At 35.8% G+C, this 19,731-nt stretch overlaps 1 protein-coding gene across 50 annotated transcripts in view; it reads left to right on the top strand.

The window, feature by feature from the left end:
- ARPP21 (cAMP regulated phosphoprotein 21) overlaps positions 1-19,731 on the top strand; it is a 153,097-nt gene that overhangs the window by 46,210 nt on the left and 87,156 nt on the right. For 47 of the 50 annotated variants that reach the window (XR_011427319.1, XM_070238979.1, XM_070238964.1 and 44 more), the window contains exons 4-9: positions 893-934; positions 1,709-1,798; positions 5,757-5,901; positions 7,334-7,412; positions 8,077-8,136; positions 8,862-9,002. Coding sequence is in view for 49 of the 50 variants with exons in the window: in XM_070238979.1 (XP_070095080.1) it covers positions 893-934; positions 1,709-1,798; positions 5,757-5,901; positions 7,334-7,412; positions 8,077-8,136; positions 8,862-9,002 (557 nt within the window). In the remaining variant the exon portion in view is untranslated. Of the gene's footprint in view, positions 1-892; positions 935-1,708; positions 1,799-1,999; positions 3,860-5,756; positions 5,902-7,333; positions 7,413-8,076; positions 8,137-8,861; positions 9,003-19,731 lie in introns of those variants that run through there. The other 3 variants (XM_014731817.3, XM_070238987.1, XM_070238986.1) reach the window with 1 other exon arrangement.

Raw genomic sequence — 19,731 nt, 5'->3', positions numbered from 1 at the left:
AAATGAATAGGAAATCCATAAAGCTAATCCTCTCCTTTCCCAATTACTAGTCACTTTGTTTTTCCAGACCAAACTGTGCTCTAAAATGCCCTTTGAAATCAAAAAAATATCCAAAGAACATATTTAATGACTGAATTTGCACACAGCATCTCCACACTAATTTCCAGACCAGCTCAAGGAATTTGTGGAGGGCTTCTTTAGGCAGCTTTCAGCTGCTTGAATTTTAAAAATGGATTTATTGTCCATGGAAAGATGAAGACCCGGCTCGTGATAGTCTAAGAAAAATCAAAGATGTGACCTCTGTTGACCCTCGTGGGCGGGCTAAAGTTCAATTCTTATTAGCAAATGATTAAGCCCTAGAATTCCCAGCCAAGGAGAGAGAGAGAGACAGAGAGAGAGAGAGCTTGAGAAGGGGTGGAGGTGGGGGGAGATTGGGAGTGATTGACAGTACCAAAAAAGTGATATGATTGAAAAAGTGATATCATTAAATACATCATGATTTATAAGAAAGATTTGGTAGTGGGGGGGGGAGGGGGGACTGTACTTGCAAATAGCCTCTATTGATTTTCTTTGAACCAGACTACAAAAGTGTTAACTGTTTTTATAAACCAGTGAGCAAAGGCAGGTAGCCACATAATGGCCAAAAGCCTTCAAAGTTGGCTTTTTCCCTCTCCAATAGCTGCTGTAAGGAGAGAGAACCAAAAGTTAGAGTTGAAAGTTTGGAGGAGCGAGGGAAGGGGGAGTCCTTCCAAAGGGTTATAATACCATGTTGCCATTGCTGTTGATTTCTCAACTATAGTGATGCCTTCTCTCCCTCTCTCTTTCCCGGGTGTTGGTTTACTGTTTGTTTTTTTTGTTTGCTTGTTTGTTTTATTTTGTTTCTAACACACAGAGGCGGCTGGAAGCTCAGAACCAAGAGAGAAGAAAATCCAAGGTAGGGCTCTGGAGATTCTGCAATGACCTGCTATCAGGGATAGCAATTGCGTATTTCACATTGGGGTTAACAGATTTGCCAACAATTCAGATGGTGGTGTGTGGATCTTGGCTGTACTAGTGCTATCTGCTTTTGATGGGGTCGTGTTGACATCTGTCTTTCTTTCTTGCTCTGTGTGCTTTTTAATTAGAGTATTCAGGGTTCAAGGGTTCACATAGCTGCAAACATATATATTTGATCCTGTTTTCACACTTTCAGTTTGACAGTGCTTTACAAAATGAATAGCCACTTGTTTTGTTTTTATTTTAAATTAAATTTAGGATGAATGTTTTTGTCTCCCCAATTGATTTTTGCCTTAAAGTAAACAGGTTCTGGTGTTTAAGACACCTTCTTCATCTTTTAAAGCATCTTCTCAGTCAAATCTCTTCCAAAGTCAGTTTTAGTAGAAATTAATTTTTGTCATCTTTTTCTCCTTATATTTTCATGAAATGGCAGCAATTCATTCTTTATATGTTTCCAATGTGATGGGCACAATTTGTTAAAAGTGTTCCTTAAATTGATCCACTCACATTCTCTTCCACTTGCATCCCCCATCGACACAGGAGTCTGATGCTTTGAGTCAGCGTAGACAGCACTGAGTGGCCGACTTGAAGTTCAGTTTTAAAAGTCTGATTTGGAAGTGTTCTGTGAAAGTGGAGATGATTTGACAGCCTGAGAATGTTTTCTGTTTGTTTTCTTTATTTTCCTTTCCTTCCTTTTCTTTCCCCTTCCCAGTCAGGAGCCGGAAAAGGTAAATTGACCCGCAGTCTTGCTGTCTGTGAAGAATCCTCAGCCAGACCAGGAGGTGAAAGTCTCCAGGATCAGGTATACCCCTGTCATTATCACTAAGAGCATGAATGGGATCTGCCTTTGTGTGCATGAGTATTAATTTAGTATTAAACAGTGTTTTGGGGGAGAAAAAATAATTGAAAAAAGAAATAGTTTTCTGGCTTCATCCCCTGTTAATGAGACATTCTTAACTAGTTTAACAGTTTGTCACAGAGTATTGCGTTTGTTTTTTTCCAGACCCTCTGAACACTGAAATGGAAAGGAATTCAAAAGAATTTAGATTAAAACTTTAAAAAGTAAGCCTGGTAGTGCTGAATTTCCTCAAAGGCTCTCTCTTGATGAGACTGAACCAAATATAGTCCTAAGTACCCCGTCTCCTTCCTAATTGGAGATTGTTACCTCTCGCCTCCCCAGAATGCACTTGCCTATGAGAAACACACCTCTTGACTCTTACGAATCTTTAGAAATAGTGAATAGGGGCATTCAGCTTTGGAGACGTACTTCTATGGCCTTTGGTGGAGATTTCTCAATACTGGACAAATTGTCCAGAAAAGAATCTGAGTTAATGGTAATTTAAGTTAATATTATTAATATATTGCTGCATATCCTTACACTTATTTTTGCTCCTTACAGCAAGACTATTAGGCTCTAAAAATTCAAATTCCAGTGAAGCCCTTCCCTGACAAGATGGGAAACTTCACATCATGTTTATTTATGTTTGCCTTTTAGGCATCTTATTAGCTTTTATAAAAATAGTCTTACTGCCGAAATTTCCCTTATTTTCTCAGAGGCTGAGAGCAGTCAAGACAAAAGTCAAATGATTTATCTGAGCCCAGTGGAGGGAAAATTGATTAAGATATCATTATTTTTGTTTGGTCTTGTTTTGCTTTTCTCTTTTTACTTTAATTGAAATACTCTAAATTCTCCTCATGGATACAGAGAGCATTGAGAGCACTTTCTTTAAAAGGACCAAAAATAAATTCCTTATAGATTTTGTCCTAAGAGTATTTTTTTTTCCTCACCTCATTTTCTTAACATGCCACTCATGTCGTAAGGCGTGCTTTATGACATGGACAAGCTATCTTTCGGTAGCCATCACTATGTTTCATACACAAGCTTTATTTTACTTGGGCTCTGAGAAATGTGTGGCTTTTCTTCAGCATTTTATTTGTGCTTCTATTTTTAATGGAGATTGAAAAAGGGGAATAATGTGAATATCACACCTTGTATTATTAAATATTGATTGATGGCTTATAATGTACTGCACATGATATATGTTAACTCTGCAGAATAACAGACTCTGGGAGAAATAATGCCCCACATGTCCCCCACTCCTAATGCCAGGCAGAGGAGCACAGCCTTTATAGACTTAATCTGCTTTTTATCCCATTTGACAAGATGCCAGGAGGAAATTTTTTAGGAGATCATCTGTATCATAGTGCCCGTCCTGAGCCTAAGTGTAGTTTCTCCACGCATTTGGTACAGAGAAATAAGATGCAAACGGTGCTTTGTTCCTGCTGGTTCCAAGCTCAGTAACCAAGACTAGCTTTGTAGGAGAGAATTAGAGCTTGCAAGCTTCTCTTTGGCCTGGTCGAGGGGTGGTGGGAGCAGGGGGCTGGTAGAAAAAACCCAGAGACACATATAAGTAAGCAAGCAGCCATGTTACTTTTTTTTTTAGAGAAGAAAGGAGCAGACCTTTGAGCTTATATGCAATGCCTTCATTAGGTACCACCGGCACTTATGAAATGTGGGAACTGTATCCCAGAGAACACTGGCAGAAGTATACAGTATATGGATTGTATTGCTTCCCCGATGTTTGTATATTCACAGTATTTGGAAAACTGCCTTCATTTTCCTGTGTGGGAAAAACTCTTGCTACCTGTATTACTTGATCTCAGACCCATAGCTAATGGTTCAGTCTGTCCTTAAGTTAAAGGAGTTTTGCTTTTCTCATGTTATACTATTTACCTATCAGTGTATTACTGCAACTTGAATCATTCTTTTACTGTTGTTGGATATAAACTTATCCTGTACCAATGTATTTATTAACACTTGTATTTTATTATTAAGCATATCAATAAAAATATTAAAAAATAACAGATTGTTTTTTACCAACTCTACAGCACTTTTGTGTGTTCTTTCAACACCATAATGTATATTTATGTCTAGAAAAGATAGATATTTTTCTGAGTATAGTATTTGTCAACACATGTCATGAGTTTGTACATTTTTTGGTAAATGATGTCCTTTAGCCTCTGCTCTTGCATTTATATTTCCAAGCCTCTTTGATTTTAGATTCAAACTGACAGAGGCTGGATGGTTCAACTGGTTTTGAAGAAGCAATGAGACCACTCCCATGGCTTGGTACCCTCAGTTTCCCCTCCCGATCAACTGTCAAACTGATTCTTCCCCATGCCCAGCCATGTCTTCTGAGCCAGAAATGTTCCAGCTGTTTCCTTAGCAAGTAGAAGCAAATCATAACCCTAAAATCTGTCTGAAACTTTGCAGACTAAGACATTTCCATCCCAAATCATGTGATAAAAGACTGTATAATCAAATTACACTCAGTTTTACATACTTTGTATATGTCCATCCCCAGGATAAACATGTGGGTGTCAGGAAACCCGGTAAGATAAATATTTACCATGAGAAAGTGTTTTATTTCATCCTCTATATCATGGGTCTTTCCAACTATAGTGTCTTTTTATTCCAGCCAGGAATTTACAATGTAGCCCCTCCCAAAAAAGAAACTTGGCTTTGGACGAGTTTTGTTTTATGCTTATTACATTAGCCAGGTTTACCAAGAACCATTAAAATTCCCAGTTGGCCATACTTTGAAGATGTACAGGCATCAATTTAGTCACAGGTAGAGGAGGATTAGTTTAGTTTTGATGAGAAACACTATTAGTCATTGGGAATATTTTTTCCCTACATCATAAATTTTAATGTCACTAGTAGAAGAAAGCTTTCCCATCAGATGATCTCTTACATAAGAACAAGTGGGCTTAATGTTGACTAATTGTCATAGTTTTAATCATAGCATAGATTTTCCATAAAACTAAAAAACATAATTGGCTCATTCTTCTTCAAAACAGTGAACATGCTATTAGCCAAATGGCTCATATGTGAGTTAATACAAAATGATCTGTTTTCAGTGTAAAATGAGTAAATGTAAAAGCAGATTCTACCCCTACACTGTAAATGGTCTATCTTAGGCCCAGCATCAATTCAAGAGACTTACATTTTGGAAAGGATTAACTGATACTAAAATTTAAATAATACTTAACAATTATATACAATTTATGAGAAATATTGTTCTACTTTCTACCTTTTCGAAAAGGCAATGCTTAGTGTAACCATATATTACGATGATTTATTATTGGCATTTGTAAACAATGTATGAGAATCTATACCCAGGATTCCTGCAATTATATGTCTTGGATTTTCATAGTAGTAGAAATCATTGTTGATGTTGGTTCTAAAATAGGCTTTTTATTGTAAATTGGCTGTTAAGGCCTTTATTTATGTCTGTTCTATCTGTAATTATGATTCATAATATCTGTCTGTCTGTGTTTGTGCCAATTTCTCCTTACAAGGAATTATAGAAAAGAACTGAAGAAGCCTTTTTTTTTTGAGACACGACAGCAGCTGTGATGCAAGCGTACTGATAAAGAAATTTTTTCCCAGGTGTTTAAAAATAAACCTGTAGAGAAAATAAGAGTTGTGATCTACGGGAAAGTAACTTGCTTAAGGTTAACATTCATGAGGCAAAGTTTTAGTGGTAGATGTTTCTCATGACCTCCCATTGACTTCTGAAGTTTAATTCACCTTAAAGGGCAATTATTTTTCTGACAGGTTTAATTTTTTTACCATTTAAGAAAAAAAATCTGCACCTGGCTTTCATTTTCTTTTACTTAGTAACCTCTTTGCAAAATGGAAACCAGACAGAGTTTCTTAAATCTGGCCCTAAAGTATTATATTTTTTCCTCAACAGGAATCAATTCATTTACAGCTTTCCAGTTTCCCCAGCCTGCAAGAGGATGATAAATCTAGGAAAGATGACTCTGAAAGAGAAAAAGAAAAGGATAAAAACAAAGATAAAACCTCTGAAAAACCCAAGATCAGAATGTTATCAAAAGGTGAATGTGAAAATCTTTCCTTAACTTGCTCAATTTGGACACAAATAGTCGTAGAATACATTCTAGATTTTACATGCATATTCACCTCCCACCAAACTCTGCATAGAATTTTATATGTGTACGTATGTGTGTGTAGAAGATGTGAACTTGATTTTTCTGTTCTTGGTGTCATTCTTTGTGTATCCAGAAAGGTTACTTTTAGGATCACATATTTCCTTGGATTTTCATGTGGATCTCCTATTTTCAATGATGTTTGTGCAAGGGACTGAATATAAATCTGCTTTTAATTCAGGTGTATTAGTCCAATTAACTTGGATTGATGAACTGTAATGCTACCCAGTTTTATAGCCACACTTCCATGTTTATCTTTAAAGACAGATAGTGGATTAGCAATTCTCAGTCAACAAGTGATGTCGTCCCCAAAGCATAGGTGTATGTGTCAATTTCAATAGAATACATGATTAAGATTTTATCTAGCACAGGTGCATTTTTTTCTCTGCAACCCATATACTGCCATGTAATGTCTCATTTAAAACATATACACTCCTACTTCAATAAAAATTTTTCCAAAAAACTCATTCTTTCTAAAACCCCAAACCTACAATCCACACTTTTCAAATTGTTGCGATATATATAATGGTACAAAGCTAAAATAAACAAAAAATCAAAAATAAAAACAAAAGTAAGTTAAGCTGAAATGAAGAATGCCATGAATAAATAGCTTTGTAGCAGACTTTTTTTAATAACAGAAAGAATAAGGCATCTGATCAGCTGAAGAATGACAACTACTTCTAATATCGTGCTCTATAACCGCATATCTGCTTATAATGATTGTCTCTGCTGATAAATATCTAAAACCCAAGGTGGATACAAGAGTGGGGAGTACAGGGTCCTAAAATGGTTTTAGAAATTAAGCATTAGCCAACATCAGAAGACTCAAGAGACCTGGAAGCAGTTAGTGCCCTCCTGTGTTTTGTACTGATTAATAGTTAGATAGTCAGAACAAAACTTTCCTTTTTTGCTTCTCTGTTTTAAGAGAAAGAGGGTTCCATGGGATCTCAAACTCTTGAGAGTTCTCTCTGTGGGTTGGGAGTACCCGTCATGTGGAGGTCGTGTCCTTGCTGATTTACAGCACAGAATGAACATGTGATATTTGACTCCACCCCCCGCCCCCAACTGTGCCGGCTTCTCTTTCTATGACAGTTGGGTCTTTCCACACTCAGGATCTACTGAGTGTATTCAATCCCCGAACCTAATTTTCATTCTGACATTATATTGCCAGGTTGTTAGTTTTGAAACATGTATCTTTCATAACAATAACTTCATCTAAAATTTACCTGAGCAGGAGGGAACCTGGAAAGGTTGGGAAAACCTTTTCCACCTCACCTCCCCACCATCCTTCCTGACAACTCCATCCTGCTATTTGTTTCAGATTGCAGCCAAGAATATACGGATTCTACAGGCATAGACTTACACGAGTTTCTGATTAACACATTAAAGAATAATTCCAGGTAAATTATTAAGTAAGCCTCTTATTTTTAGAAGGATCAAGTAGAATATTACAATCAAAATCGTTAAGCCAAACACTTCTAAGAAGCGAGTTTTAAAATGCAGACACTTTCTTAATGCCTTAAACTGTCTCTTGTATTTTCTCTTTTCTGTTAATAGTTTGCATGTTTACTGTTTATAGATAGTCTTAATTCCTGGGTAGTTACCCAATGAATAAATTATAGTTTAGGAGTTCTGCTTTCCTGGTCACAAAGAGATACTGATTAAAGGGGAAAAAGTAGAGAATGAGAATCAATGTCAAATAAATCAACTGTGCTTCAATGCAGTTCTATAACCATCTTCTTGGGCTTTGTTTTGTTCCAATTTCCTATTAATTTGAAATATACAGTTTATTTAAAGTGTTTTATCGTCTTAATACTTTGCATGTCCTGGTTAACATCAAAACTACAAAAGTTTCAGTATGACAAAATACTTAAAACGAGATGAGAAATAATCTTAAGTAGAAGGAAATCATATGTAGATGGACAGCATGTTCCAGAGAAGAATTAGGTACAGATTTATAGCCACATACGTTTAAACAATCTTTCCATACAGCCAAATGAATGTTTTGGGTCATTGGGTATGAAAAGAACAAAAAGCCTTTTCATTTTAACATTTCTTTTTCAGGGACAGGATGATACTCTTGAAAATGGAGCAGGAAATTATTGATTTCATTGGCGACAACAAGTATGTTAAATTGCAATGCTGGTTAATTTATATGCTCTGTCTTGGTTTGGTATTTGGGTTTCATTATTCATTATGGAAAGATTTAGGGATAGATAAAACATTGTTTAATATGTTTGCTGATTTGTTCAATGGAAATGCTATTGGCATTAGGAACTATATGCTGATGGGAATTTTTCCTTGGATCATGTGCACTCCTGCTTGTTGAATTCCTAACAAAATGGCTATAAACAGGGGGCCACTGATTAGCATAGAGTAGTTGTAACAAGAAGCGACCCTTTTCATTTTTATTATAGTTTTTTAATGGGCTCCAGCTGGCTGCAGTCAGTTATGCCTGGAAATAATTATGCTGCTTTCAGTGTAAACCGTGTAATGACACATCTCCAGATAGGCATCTGCAGTCACATATTATGTCATATCATTTGTCCTGTGCCTGGCTCCGTTGATAAGGTATCACGGAATAAAACAGAATACTTTCCAACAGACACTAAGTTCTGTTTGATGAGAGAAATGTGCAACTATGAAACAAAGATAATGATTGCAGCTTAATCAATAAATCTATCGTAAGTGGAAAATTATCTGGAAATGAGGACATTAAGTGATGCCAGAGATGAAATAATCTTACTAGTTTGGCTGAAAAAGAAATGATTTTGTGTTTGTACCTAGAAAATATACTACAGGCCAGAAACGAAAATGCTGATTCCACTTTTTCTTGTGTTCTCTTCCAGTAATCATTATAAAAAGTTCCCTCAGATGTCATCCTATCAAAGGATGCTTGTCCATCGAGTGGCAGCTTACTTTGGGCTGGATCATAATGTGGATCAAACAGGGAAATCTGTTATCATTAACAAGACCAGCAGCACAAGAATGTAAGCTTCATCACTGTATTTATTTAGCATTTTCTTTTTCTCTTATGGATTCATTTATAAGAGCACGGTATGAAATTCAAAGTACATGACATTTAAAATGTGCAGTGTTATTTATCTCTCGCTCTTATCAGCAGTAGTGTGGCATTTATCTGTAGAAGATTATCTGAAGACCAAGAAAGTTTATAAAATTCAGGAACTAAAGTGGTTTTATTCCCTGATCATTTACATAGCTCCTGAAATGTAATTTTCTTTCTTCCATCACTATTCCATGTGATTACATAAAAAACTATGGAATATTTTATGTCAAAATAGAACTCAAATTAAAAATAACAGGCATTTTAAAACAACGACATATGCAGGATAATTGTTCTTTTCTTCCTTTTTCTGGTTTGTAGACATCTGTCTCGTTGTGGTTTCTAGAGTAACAGAAAGCTCTGAACGTGGAGACAGAAATCCCGCCTCTAACACCCAATTTTTTTTACTTACTAGACGTGTGGCTTGAAACAAGCCATTTAAAATCTGCCATCTCAGTGTTTTCACCTGTAAAATGAGAGTTTTGAGCTAAATGATGTCTAAGTTCTAGTGCTAAAAGGAGGATGGTTGTTTGTTTTTGCTTTTTAAAGTGATTGTTTCTCTCTTCACATCTTTTCATGGTCCCGTTGAGTCACCAAAAGTGTAAGATAAGTAGTCATTTGCTTTGGAAATTGGAGCTGCGTTTCTTGAACTCATGTATCTTTTTGAGTATGAAGCAAGGCACCTTTACAACAAAATACATGTTAAACTGAAAAGCTCTCCCTCTGTAAAGCATTCTCTTAACACAGTTATGTATTATAATTTTCCTTTTCACAGTGTGCTTGGTAAATTGTGTAAATTGCGTGATTTCTTAGGAATGCTGTGTTAGTGAAGGGAGCTTAGGTGTCAAGTGGAGCAGCGTGGTTAAAACATTCTTTATTTTCTGCTCACCAGAGTTGGGGACAAGGAGGATGGAGATGAGGCTCCTTCTCTACTCTGGGCTCAGTCTGTGTTCAGCAGAACTAGAGTGAAAGTTGCAGTGAGGAGAACAGGAACTGGGCGATCTGGGGCTGAGCATGGCTGTTATCTCAGGGACACTGAGCACTTCTCTGGGCTTTAAGTCACTTATTTATCTGCAGGAGAGTTCGAAGTGGATAATGTTTAAGGACCCTTCAAGCCTCAGAATTTGCGTCCTGTGGTTGCATTCTCCTGTGCTGGCAAAATACATTTTACGATTTATCAGCTTTCTACTTTATCTGATTATTGGCACATGTGCCTCCTATTTTGAACAGTAGTAGGAATAAAAGGTCACTGTCCTTTAATTCTGTACATCTTCCCTCTAAATCAAATACTCCCAGTTGTTGCTGTTTTTCATTTTCCATTCTGGTTTTTCCTATGACTTTCAGATACCATAATGTAGGGACATGCTGATTGCAAAACAGGCAAGCTATTGGTTATCTCCTTTTAATTTGTTTTTTTCCTCTTTCTCCATAAGACTCACAGAAAAGCCCATAGATCAAATAGATTGTTGGATACAGTTTCAACTAGTAGAGATAGTGCATTTATTTTTAACTCACACTGATTTTGCAATCACATAGTCGTGAATATTAGCACACGTGTTTGAAACCTGTTTTCTTATAGAATCATTTTTGAGAAAATTAAGCATTGTATAAAGACTCTTGGTAAACTTTGAGTGATGGCTCTAAACATGCTCTGTCCAATATGGTATCCACTAGCTACAAATAACTTCGTATTTTAATTTAAATGAATTAAATTTAAACAAAATTTAAGCTTTAAATTTCAGTTCCTCAGACAGGCTAGTCACGTTTCAAGTACTCCTATTAGACAGAGCATATATAGAACATTTCCAGTATTTCAGAAGGTTCTATTGGTCAGCTCTTCTCCTGACCCTTGTGATCCTTGCAAGTTTCTGAATACCACAGAGGCTGTAATTTGTCACTGAAAAATTTTAACTTCTAGCTAATAGGTATCGTATTATTATGTTATTAGTTTTCTTCACTTCCAAGAGAGCACCAGCTCTCTTCTTTTTATTGTTGACCAGTTTCAAATAGACCCCACTTGTGTATGTCTTCAGAGCTTGTACAGAGGGCACCTTCAGGTGAGGGCACTACAGCGGAACACCTGGGCTGGCTCAGTCTCTGCCTGGTTCCTGCTCTTGCACCCTACCCTTTAGCCCCCACTCTGTGAGTCAAATCATGCCCAAACAAAAAGATAAATGACTATATGTCATGGCCTTTCAAGGTATTTCCTGAAGAGTTGAGCTTAATAATGTTCAATCCATAGCTGTCAAGTCCTACTGTTCTATTCCAGACACCTTTCTGACCATCCTCTATTTGAGTGGCTCTTGGGGGTGGGAGGTGGGGGGACTTGATATCTTTTAGGACAAGAGAAGAGAATTAATTAAATGTCCTTTTTCAATAGTGACAAGTCACATTTTCCAAACCTGAATTACTGTTGGTAGTTTTAGCAAAGGAGAAATGTTGTTCTGTGTAAAGTTATATGTTTGATTTTACACATCTGTTGCCATGTTCTTTTTAGAGTTGAAGTTTAAAATGGAAATTCTATTCAGAACTTTCTATCCAAGTGCTAGGTGTCTGTTTTGGTTTTCTGTGATTCTCTGAAAATTTCAGGAGTTGTGCTATCAGGGCAATTGGGAACCACATTAATTTAGACATACTATTGGATGGAAATGTTCCCGTTATATAAAGGAGGGAGGCTGAGATGGAAATTCCTCAGATGGCTCCTTGTGGGTTTTGTGTTTTCGGAATACTTTTTCCATGCATATAGGTTTATGCTATTCCAATGCAAAGACATGAAAATGCATATTTTAAATGGCATCCTAGCTTGGGAGAAATGCAGAAAAATGTGGATGGGGATACAAAAATGAACTAAAGGGCTGAGGGAGACAAAGCACTTTTTTATATAATTTTACTTTTTCTTTTTCAATGACACTGCATTGGCATATAAGGCGATCCTCTAACATGAATGCATATCAGCTAGGTATTGGCTGGGGTTTATTTCCCACAATCCCTGTTTTTCTAGATTATAGACAGTTCAAGTAATCATAGAATGTGACTTGAGAATATTAAGTTTGGCATGGAGAGAAAATAGTTTCACACGTAGTTCAAAATATTTAAGTCATGACACAATGTGAGGACTATTTATACGTATATATGTACTACACTTACCTTTTATATTTTCTTTAATATCCTCAGATATAATATATCTGTCCTTTCATGGTGGAAAAATTTTGTCTGAGGATGGGCTTCTCAGTTAGATAAGGGATGCAATTTCTTACTTCTAATAGCATTATCTACTGTTATTCTTTGCACTGGATATACTTTATCTCTTATTTCATGTATATTATTTGATTTAATCCCCAAAACCTATCTATAACCTAAGTAATTGAAGCCTCATTTTACAGAATAAGAAAATGGGGCACAAACTAGGGGTCAGTTTTAGACTACAGTGAAGCAGTGATGAGCGTGGCTGGGATCTACACTGGTGTGTCAAATGCCAAGAACAATTTTCTTAAATCACGTAACTCTGTTAAAGCAGAGACATCCAGAACATCTGGAGCAAAATTCTCAAAAACATTCCCTGGATCTGTTGGGAATTCCAACTGTTTTAAGTCTTTTTTTGGCTGATAAGAATCAATGATTGAGGGAGAAGATAGGTTTGAGGATTAACTCAGTGGTATCAGTAAATAATAGATACTTCTTATAACTTGACAGTTCTTGCTAGATTTTCTGTATTTATCACTGTTACAAGATGTGATATTTGGGAGGAGGTGATATCCATTGCTCCATTTCAATCTTTCTTTTTCTAAGAATGAAAAACCTACATTTATCAATAATGTCAGTGCAGGAGATGAACCTTTCCAGTATATCATTATAATATTACTGCTACAAGCAACCCAATTGTCCAAATCCACGGCTTCATGCCATAGCCACAAGAGCAAGGGGTGGGGGTTAAGGATATAGTAATCCAGAGAGAGTAGAAATAATAATCGTCACATGGGAGACATTCTAAGAAGGTACCTTCATCTGAGCAGACTAACGCACTTCAGAGAATTAGGGAAGAATTCACTTTACCCTCTCAGCCCTGGAAACTTGCTGGTCCTCAGCGCTAGCCAGGGTAAGAACAGGTGAGTGTACGTGACCTGCAGCCTTTCAGCACACCTATTCGTCTGCAAATTGGGTCTTAACGGCAGAGGATGCCTCTGGTTGGAATTTACTGCCTTTTTGTTGAAATAATGAATGGAATTTTTGAGCTAAGTCTGGCCATGTTGTGTTTTTTCACCTTTAGTTTAGTTCTCTTTCCTCCGGATTTTGCCAGAAATATGTTTCACTCTCCTGCACTTTTTAATTTTTCCTGTTAGAATTCTTTGTTAACTGTCAGATTAGGTGGTGACAACAAATGAGTCCTTTGGAAATAGGGGGCAGATGTATTAGGATCTGTGCTATCTTAGTTCTGCAAATGATATTTATAATATATTTACTCTCTATAATGTTGCTTTTTTGATATTTAGGATTGAGGCTAAAACTATAAACAGTGATTTTATAAAAAAATCTTTAAAATACTACAAATACATGAGTCCATTTTTGTATGAGAAGCTTTGCTCCTCTTTTTTTCTCTCTTTCTAATCACCTCTTTCTTTCTTTTGCTCATTTTTCTATGTGTTTAGCCAAAGCACTGCATTGTTCTTTTATTAGATAATTTTTTCACCTCCGTCTCCTTTTCTGCATCCTAGAGAAAGGATATATGCTCAGGCTGTACAATTTGGATATTAGAAACCAGCTACTTGCACTAGTGTTTTCCAAAGGGCCAAGATCAGTCACAGGCAAAGAGAGTCCCATGTGTATCTAAATATCTTTGCATATGTCAGAGTAACTGTTGAACTAGTCCCAGATAATTTTCATGTTAAAAGGTTGTCATCTCCTGAATATTTTTTCTTATGTCTTTCATATTCACCCACTGTCATTGCCTCAGATCCCCTATCCTAAGAGTGCAGAGCAAAGAAAGGAAACAGCAAAGCTACTGAAAGAGAGTGAGCGGTTACAGGCCCCAGAAACCATGAAACAAGAACAGTGACCCAAAGGCAAAGGTTTGGGGTGATACTTTAGGGGTCCAGCCCTCAGGAACACAATGCCCTGATTCCTGAGAAGTGTGGACCTGGGTGTTTGCCCGTAGTCATGAGTGTGTCTAGTGACTACAGTAGTTTTCTTATTTGGTCCAGAAAGAATGATTAACCGAGCTGGTAATTTGGTAAATCACAAGAACTATGAAACTTGTTCTGGTACTAGGTAAAGCTCCTGTCTAGGTGAAGCAGTTGAGCCTGGTAAACTCTGTTGAGTATCCCTGAAGTGATGGATAATTACTGCACTAGGAGGCAAGATTGTGGTTCCATCCACCTTCTCACTGGGCAGACCCAGAAAGGAGTGGACAGGAGTAAGTCAGGGTCACTGAACATCTGTTCTGCTTAGTTTCCTGCAGAGGCTACGGCTTAACATGGCAGTCATTAGTTTCTGACCTTTAGGTATTTCACTCCCTGCAGGCGATTAAGTGCATTTATACCCAAACAAAACAAAACAAACAAACAGAACATGCGCTCCTTTTCCTTTGGCTGGGAGTGTGAGTGGCACGGTGAATAAACTGAGCAGCAGCCTGGCGTGAATGCCTGCTTAATAACTCTCTGAAGAAAACCAAGCATCAATTTATTTAAGTGCCTCTTGGAAATCTATGAGTGGTCGGTTGGCATCCTGTTGTTTTTAAACACGGTAAATTTACTCTGCACTTTTTATAGGAGTAGTGTTGAAAGTCATCTGACTTGAAGCAAAAGATCAGAAACCTAACTAAGAACCACATGGCTCTCAGGAAAATCATGAAGTTTTATTCGCTGAATGGACAACCTAGTTTTTGAATCAATTTCAGACTCAAAGTAAGACCTGCTGGTTAACATAGGTCAAACTCCGTATCATTTCTCTCAAATATTATATTTTCTCATCTTCTTGTTCTCAAATACTTCAGAGAACATAAGACTCTGTAGAAGAAATAGGTAGATCACAGAAATAGATTGTGAGGAGAGAAAATATGTTTGTTGTGTTCCTTTCCCCACTAGAAATTATTTATGGGCTTTGAGTGTTGAATGTATAATTTACTACTTAATTTTGGAAATGAAAGATTCCTGAACCTTCTGTAACATTAGTATCCTTAATATAACTTTTTTAAAAAGAGCTTTTCCATAGTATGATGACACTTTTTAAGTTGCAAAAATCACACAACAAGCTGCAGAGCTGAAAAAAACACAATAATGCCTGCTTTGAAACAACAAGCCTTTTTAGGCTTGCTTATCAGCAATTTATGCATGAATTGTTTAAAACCTAGTTTCATTATTAAAACAATTGCTATGTTAAATTTAGTATACTAGTTCATGTTCGTTTTATGTAAAGTTATTGGGTATGTGCTAGAATGCATTGTGTTTTAGGGGGAGTGGAGATTTGAGTCATTGGATATATTAATGCTACTGCCTTTTATTATTCGTGTAATATTGAAATGCAAGGATGGAGAACTTAAAGAAAGGAGAGTGTACTGATAAACTAGCACCCCCATTTAATACAGCTCAGAAAGAGCCAAACGCACAGAGAATATAATATTCCAGATCTTAATTGCTTGTGATTTCTTTCTCTTTTTCAAATTACATATTTTTTTCTTTTTTCCTTATCTCTCTTATCTTTTTCTACGCCGTTATTGTTTGGATTTCCCCATTAGACAGGAAGACAAAAGGTCTTGAGATTGGACGCTATCACTTAATTATTAACAGTATATCATCATTAGCAAATGCATGTTTCTATGCATATAGACCAAGAAGGACAGAGAAACAAAGAGGGTGATTTGTTTTTTTGATTTACTTATACTGGAAGGTCTTAGTGTGCTAAGCCAAGACCCAAAGCAAAGCACAGAGCATCATTGATCCTGGACTTTTTAAAGGTAGCAGTGCAGTAGAAAGATGAAGAATTAGTTGATAAAATAAAACAGTGAAATGTTCATTTCAGCTGATTCAAAAATAATACAAGCCTTGAAAGAAAAGTTAGAAAATGTTCAAAATATAAGAACGTTTTAATTGTCCATAATCCCATGATTAGATACGCAACACTTTTAAGTTGTTTCCCTTACTTTCTGAACAAATAGCTTTATTATTTTGTTGTTATAAAATGCTACGAGTTTATTATAATAATCACAAATATATAAAAGGTTAGAAGTAAAAGTTGCCCATTATCCCACCATCTGGAGACAACTACTGCTGTCATTATTCTTATTGTATATTATAGTTTCAACATAAATATAATCATGACATATCTGTTCTTCTATAAATTGCTTTTCTATGTTAGTCAATAAAATTGGATATAATTTCATAAAGCTGTGTATTACATATGGGGATATTTTAAGTTACTTAACCAGTACACCATGTGTTTCCACTGTTTTGATTTCTTGAACAATGGGACTGTGTATTTATTTATTACCATTTTCTTTAGATTCATTCTTAAGATGAGATCACTTTTTCAAGGAAGATTGACATTTTTAAGGGTCTTAATGCACAGAGCTGGTTTGCCAGAGTGGTGGTGCCAATTTAAGAGAAGATATCTTACAGACACTTGTTGTCTTTGAGTATTCTGCTTAATTTTGTTGTTTTTCATGAACAGCCTCATGTTAAAGGAGGGTCAAGGTATTTCCTATGTTAGTTTGCATGTCTCTGTTTATATATACACTACACAATAGAAACAGAGAAGAATAAAATGAATTTTTCAAAGGTGTAGAGAATTGAGAACGCGAGTTTGAAAGATGCTAATAAAGGAAGCCAGATACTTAACACTACATATATTGGATTTGTAAGGCATGTCTCATTTAAAAGAGAATAAAATGGTATAAAATGACAGAGTGATAGTGGAAATCGGGAAATACTTAAAGAAGAACATAAGACTTTCTCTTTTTAATAAAAGACAGTTGTAAATATTTTAATTGAAAATTTCAAAGTATTAAGGAAACAGTGAAACTTAGACTTGTCTAACATGTTTGAATATTGAATATTTTTGATAGATGTCTGACATCATCAAAATGTTTTATCCTGTTGTGCACAGCAACCTTTCTTTGTTAAGATAGTTATGCATGTGTATGACCATCTTTCAGTTCTTCAGTATGAAATTCAAAGACTTCCCTTTGTGCCCCTGCATATTTAGTGGAATTGAATTTTTCATTTGTGTGGATGTGGGGGAAGGAGACAGGGAGGGATTAAGCTTAACTATGTGGAAGAAAAGTAATAAATTTGGTCTCAAGAAACTGGCAGTGAGGGGCTGGCCCTCTGGCCAAGTGGTTCAGTTCACGCAGTCCACTTCGGCGGCCCAGGGCTTCACTGGTCCGGATCCTGGGCACGGACCTAGCATTACTTCATCAAGCCATGCTGAGGCAGCATCCCACATAGCACAACTAGAAGGACCTACAACTAAAATATGCAACTATCTACTGGGGGACTTTGGGGAGAAAAACAAAAAAACCCCACAAGATTGGTAACAGATCTTAGCTCAGGTACCAATCTTTTAAAAAAAGATTTAAAAAAAAAGAAACTGGCAGAGTAAGCCATTGAAAATACTTCCAGATCAAAAAGATTTAAAAAAATAATAATAATGAGTGCTCATCTATTTTAAGCTTCAAGAGAAAAAAAATCTAACTAAAATCAGACTCGATTGACTAGAAGACAGAGTTTGTCTTACGCTGTATTTCACTGAGCCCACTGCCTGTCATTTCATAACCTATGTCTAAGAGGAACAATGAGGAGTTAATTCTAACTTTTGAAAGGTTTTGTTGGGCATGCCAGGACACTGAGCAGAAATGCCACTGCTGTTTACCACACATGAACAATGAGTTTCACAGTAGGTACCTGCTATAAATTGAGGGAAAATATTTTTTTTTACCTTAAGAGGAGTAACTATTTTTTCATCCAGAAGAAAGCACTAACTTCATTTTCTCTGCTTTTTGATGATGATATAGAGAAAACCAGAAATAATACCTCATGGACTAAAATCTGCCAGGAAAAAAAATTTAGGCATGTATGATGCATGCATGAAATATACAGTAAACTTTAGTTAGCATTGATTTAATAAATACCACGACGTTTTGCAGTTTTGAGAAGGTTTTCTTAGAGTTACATCTTCATATTGATACATTAAAAGTAATTCACTCTCATTTTAAATAAAGATCCATAATATATTACTTTAGTTCTATTCATTTTATGGCTAAGAAATAATGTTGCTATGATGTTAAATTAGTGGTAAAAAGGATTTTTAAAAGCTATAATATAATGGTGCATTCCTGGTAATTTTTAGTTTGATCACATGCACTACTTCAGTTGTAGACTTTAGTTTGCCTGAGTTTAAACTGCGAATTTCCCTTTAGCTCTGGAGTCATAGATAATTCTCTTAAAATTAACCTGGAAAAATCTTATTTGGTTTATTTTATTCCTTTTCTGCAAACTTCAAATGGTTACTTTATAACCACTCAAAATATTTTTGGAAAATCATGAAGGGATTAATAATTTGGACTGTTATGTTCTAACGTATGAAAAAAATTTAAACAAAGTATTTGAAAAGCAGTTTTGGAGAATGCACTATGCATAATTTAATATTCTTGCTCTAAATAATATTTACATTATTGATTAGAACAAACTCCTTTGACCACTCTTTGCTTATGTGATGGATGTATTTTTCTTAAATACATCCTGCTTTAAAAAACAAATAAACAAGTGTTTTGAAGAAATGCAAATGAAATTTCAAAAATAACGTTTGAATACGTCTCTTGTAGTTATAATGACACTTTAAACTGAGAATTCCCAAAACTAAAAAAGCTACAATTCTCATTTCCACCTCTCTTCTTAAAGATATCTGCAAATTTTAAGAACTTTTCTTTAACAACGTGATTATTTTTGGTCAACTTGAACTGAAACATAACTTTGATTTTTATAGAAGTTCTTCCTAATGTTCTAAATTTAAATTTATGCTCCTACTAACCAAACTCTCTCTCTTCTTCTGTTTTATAATTTAAAAATGTGTGACTGCATATTTTATTCAGTGACCCTTTGATCTGTTCCTGAATTACAATGATTTATATACAGCTGTACTAAACTTTCATTCACTAATACATTGATTCATTCAACCAAATGCCTCCCATAAGCGAGACACAGTTCTAAGCACTAAAGGATTAAGTATTTAAAAAACACAATCCCTACCGACACGGAACTTAGATTCTTGCTCTGGTTAGTAGCCTCAAATCTCACTCTAAATGGTTTTCTTCTTAAAGAAGTAATTAGTCTAAAGCAAATTCACCTTATGCTCATGAATCAAAAAGCTCACATTATCAGACCATTTTATTTCTAAATGAACAGTTAGAGACTATTAGCAACCAATACGAGAAATACAGCTGTAAATTGAGCAGCAAGCAAATCATTTCATTTCCTGTAGTTTATCAGACTACAGAGCTTAAGGATATTAGGAGAGTTAATTAGCATTGATACAATCAGCATGTGTATTTAAGTTAATATCCTCATTTCACTTGCTACATAAAAAGTGATATAACATCTAAGTACTGGTGAAAAATGTTGAGACGCTTAAAAATTCCTGGAGAATTCTTATCATTTACAGTGACC

This window comes from Equus caballus, chromosome 16 (assembly GCF_041296265.1).
Source record: "Equus caballus isolate H_3958 breed thoroughbred chromosome 16, TB-T2T, whole genome shotgun sequence".
Lineage (NCBI taxonomy): Eukaryota > Metazoa > Chordata > Mammalia > Perissodactyla > Equidae > Equus > Equus caballus.
This window is presented reverse-complemented; position numbering and strand designations above follow the sequence as displayed.